Source organism: Arachis ipaensis, chromosome B08, assembly GCF_000816755.2.
Source record: "Arachis ipaensis cultivar K30076 chromosome B08, Araip1.1, whole genome shotgun sequence".
Classification (NCBI taxonomy): Eukaryota; Viridiplantae; Streptophyta; class Magnoliopsida; order Fabales; family Fabaceae; genus Arachis; species Arachis ipaensis.
Window position 1 is genome coordinate 16,745,791 of NC_029792.2, and position 4,559 is coordinate 16,750,349.

General features: G+C 32.2%; 1 protein-coding gene across 1 annotated transcript in view; it reads right to left on the reverse strand.

Moving 5' to 3' along the window:
- LOC107612678 (BURP domain protein RD22) overlaps window positions 2,621-4,559 on the reverse strand; it is a 3,526-nt gene continuing 1,587 nt past the window's right edge. The window contains exons 3-4 of the mRNA XM_016314384.2: window positions 4,059-4,287; window positions 2,621-3,415 (exon numbers count right to left, since the gene is read on the reverse strand). Coding sequence (XP_016169870.1) covers window positions 2,896-3,415; window positions 4,059-4,287 — 749 coding nt within the window. The 3' untranslated portion in view covers window positions 2,621-2,895. The remainder of the gene's footprint in view (window positions 3,416-4,058; window positions 4,288-4,559) is intronic.

The window sequence follows — 4,559 nt, forward strand, 5'->3', positions numbered from 1 at the left end:
GGCGTGGTTTAGTCACAGCATTTAATGTAATAAAAGCTGCGATAGTTCCATATCTAATGTATGAGACAAACCAGATTGTTAAAGTAATGAGAGAAATAGCATTCAGATGCGCGCATAAAGTTTATAAGATGTGATTATGTCAAGAAAGAATATATGTATAGCCCAAGTCGGAGATTGTTAGGAAATTATTTAATTTCCTAACATATTTGTGGGCAATACATATATTAATTATACTCACAAATTATGCTATTTCAAATTAAATGACTTATATAATGATGATCTCATTTATTATTATAAATGCTAAATTGAATAAGTCATTATTACTTTTGATTTAGAATTAAATGAGAATAAAACTGGTAAATGAGAAAGTATATTATCTTTTGTTCCTTAGATAATTATCTTTTGGATTTTAGATATATTATCTTTTGGACTTTAGATACTATTTTATTTGGGCTTAAGGGTTTAATGAGTGTCATGCTCAAATATAAATAGGCCTTCAGGGTTTCGGTCCCCAATATACTAAAGTCGCCTTTTTGAGCAATTTGGGCATGGATCATTGGATAGTTGTTAAATACTTAAATGCGTAATGCGTTATTTAAAGAGAACAAATGATTACATGCTTATTTATCAAAAATTAAAAAATTTGGAGATCATTAGGTACTCTGATTCCGATTTCATGGCATATGGTTGCAAAACTTTGTCACTGAGCTTCATATAGTAGATGACATTGAAAGGCCATTAAAGATATTTTGTGACAATAAGTCAGCAGTACTATACTCCAATAACAATAAGAGCTTGGCAAAATCGAAGCATACAGACATCAAGCTCTTAGTTGTCAAGGAGAAAATTCAAGAAAAACAAATTTTCATAGAACATATAGGAACAGAGTATATGCTAGCAGACCCATTAACCAAGGGATTGATCCCTAAAGTCTTTCATGAGCACACTGCTCGGATGGGTGTCAATATTAGTGATGCCTTGGTTTAGTGGGAGTTTATTTTATGTTATATGCCCTATGACATATATTGAATTATTTTTAAGCAAAATTAAGTTGATGGTTTATTTCATGTTATATGAAATGTTCATTTTATAATATTTGTATTGTGTTTGATCTCAATAAAGTTTTAAAGTTGAACCAGCTAAAAATAGACATGCATGAGATCACTTGGAATGTAATTTCCATATTACTCATCCAAATTTGATCTATGTCGTTAAGTATATTAGGATGGTGATTGGCGTGGTTTAGTCACGTCATTTAATGTGATAAAAGTTGCGGTAGTTCCATATCTAATGTATGAGACGAACCAGATTGTTAAAGTAATGAGAGAAATAGCATTCAGATGCGCGCATAAAGTTTATAAGATGTGATTATGTCAAGAAAGAATATATGTATAGCCCAAGTCGGAGATTGTTAGGAAATTATTTAATTTCCTAACATATTTGTGGGCAATACATATATTAATTATACTCACAAATTATGCTATTTCAAATTAAATGACTTATATAATGATGATCTCATTTATTATTATAAATGCTAAATTGAATAAGTCATTATTACTTTTGATTTAGAATTAAATGAGAATAAAACTGGTAAATGAGAAAGTATATTATCTTTTGTTCCTTAGATAATTATCTTTTGGATTTTAGATATATTATCTTTTGGACTTTAGATATTATTTTATTTGGGTTTTAGGGTTTAAGGGTGCCATGCTCAAATATAAATAGGCTTTCAGGGTTTCGGTCCCCGACATACCAAAGCCGCCTTTGTTGCTCTTTCCCCATCAAAAGAGTCACAATTCAGCCGCCTAGAGATACAGAAGACTTTGGTTGAGAACGATCGAAAGAACCACAAGATCCAAATTCTTCCATCAATTTCTGACTCTTATGAGTAAAGGTACGCTTCCGCATTATGTTATATTTTTGGTGATTCAATATGGATGATCTAGGGGTGCACAAGACCCGGTCTGGACCGGGCCCAATGACTTTGGGGCTAATTTGGCCTAGCTTCGTTATGGCCCAGTCAGACCCGAGGTTTCAATAGATGGCCCCGATTATTTATTAAATCGGGTTCGGGCCAAGTTTCGGGTCACCCGGCCCCGACCCGTTGGATCCGTGTAGTTATTTGCTACTTAATATTTTGTTGTTATTGGTTGGTATGACACTATAAATTATTATTATTATATTAATCTTGTGTTGGTTGTTAACTTTGTTTTAATTGTCTTTTGAACTTTGAATGTTTAATGTGTAATTAATATAATTATTATTATGAAATTTTAAATTATTATTATTAGATTCTAAATTATTATTATTATGTGAATGTTGCAATGTTATGGAATAATTATTTTCCAAAATTTAGAGGTTCAAAAGATGTAGAATCTAATTTTTGGTGATGTCGTGATAAAGTTGATCAAGACTCGGGCTTCACCCGGTCTAGACCCGGCTTAAGTGTGGCCCAAAAATAACACGATTTCATCGGGTCTAGGGTCGGATAAGGGTCTCATAAATAGACCCGATCATTATTTAGGGTCGGGTTCGGATCACGACGAACCCGGCTTCACCCGACCCCATGTGCACCCCTAGGATGATCTGAGTTATTAAAATTAATTTATTCCAACAACGATTCTCATCAAACTCAATTTTTATCATCACTCCATTATTTTAACAGTACCTTAACCAACTTATATATAGAAAATAATTAATACATACAGGATCATAGCTATAAATACCAGCCAGTAACACATATATCCTACATGGATCTCCATACATCAAACCTTATTATACCTTGTTCGATCTACTAGCCAGATATGACATTCTAGCATTCCACAAATTCAACATCTCTTATTTAGATAAGTAGTTGTTTTCTTGAATGCAGGAATTTGTATTTGGTTGGTCTAGCTAGTAAGATCCGGGCACCCAGAGAAGGGTATCGGTGGCAAGAAAATGACAAACGGGAACAGTTCCAGGCTTAACATTAAGTTGCATAAAAGCAGGATTATCACTAGCCCAATGCCTAGTATTATTATGGCAAATTGCTAGAGCTTTAGCTTTTGTCCCATCTTCAATAGACACCAATGGAACATTATAAGCCCTTGATTCCACTTTGTGGCAGTAGAACACAGCATAAGGGTAATTCAGTTTGTGGCACACTACAGCTTTATCACCATTTTTTGTCACTCCCTTCAGCACACTGTATTCCTCTGCCTCCTCATTTTCCTTCTCCAACTCTGTTGAAAGTAGTTTTATGTTCTTCCCAAGCTTCAAAACCGCAAAGTTTACCAATGAGTCCAGAGAGGTGGCACAGTATTTTTCCTCCCCCTTAATGGCAGGGCTTTCGCAAAGCTCAAGTGTGTCTTTCACTGTCTTAGCATCGGTTGACTCGGCCTCTATGCCAAAACGCTTCAGAATCTCTAGGAGCCTGAAATTGGTAATGCTTAGTGCTTAGTGACTTAGTCATAAATGCTAATTAGAGAATATAAATGTTATTTGTATATTAAAATTAAGAAAAAGTCTAGGGGTGAGCAATTTTATTGAATTTTGGCTAGCATGTAACCAGTAGAAAAAGGTGAGCCATTGGATGAAATCTCACACCAATTTCACACCATTAAATCATCATTGATGGCTATTTGATGGCTACTAATCACAAAAGTTATTGTTCTCCTAGCATTGCTCTAAAATTAATCATTAAAATCAGTCACTAATATATTTGTGTGTATAAATATGTGTAGTTTAATTTATTTTTAATGTGAATTTATATTTTAATTTAATGTATTTTATATACAAATATATTGATAATTGATCTTTTACATACATTAAATTAAAAATATTAAATAAATAAGATAACTTTAATTTATTATTCATTAGTATTATTGTATTAATATTTTAATAGTTAGTTGTCTTTTAATTTGTTACTAGATATATCTTAAGTTTATTTATTATAAACAGTTTTAGTCTGCAATAATACAATGCAAGAAATAATAATTGATACATTTAAAATTGACAAGGGATAGATTTTTAACAATTGTTGTCAATAATTAGTATAATAATCACTTCCTCAATACCTGGTACTGGAAAATGGGGTGATCTTTGCAAGTGAGTTTGGTAAAAAGGTGAAATCACTAGAACGCTTAGGGAACTCAAGTTTGAGTTTCTTGCCAGGATGAAGGTCTTGTTCAAGGAAAAATGTGACATTCAGCACTGTATCTTTGAGTCCATTAGGGTCCCTCAGTTTGCCATAGACGTCAACATCTATTTTGTTGTTGCTTATCTTAAGTCCTCGATCGCCAATTCCTTATTAACACCAAAAGGCGAACAGAGATTAGATAGTGAGATTATATTCGGCAAAAATTGAGTGAATTTCAATTTAATTTGAGAGTAGTTTCCTTTGTAACAACCACCACCACCACCATAAAAACTTAGAGAAACTCTTTGGCACAGTAATTTTTAATATTTTTTTGTTATTATTTGATCAGTATAAATATTAAAATATTTTTAATAAATAAAATTTATTAATTTATATAAATAAATTATATTAATTCATATATATATATTTTTGTAAATAT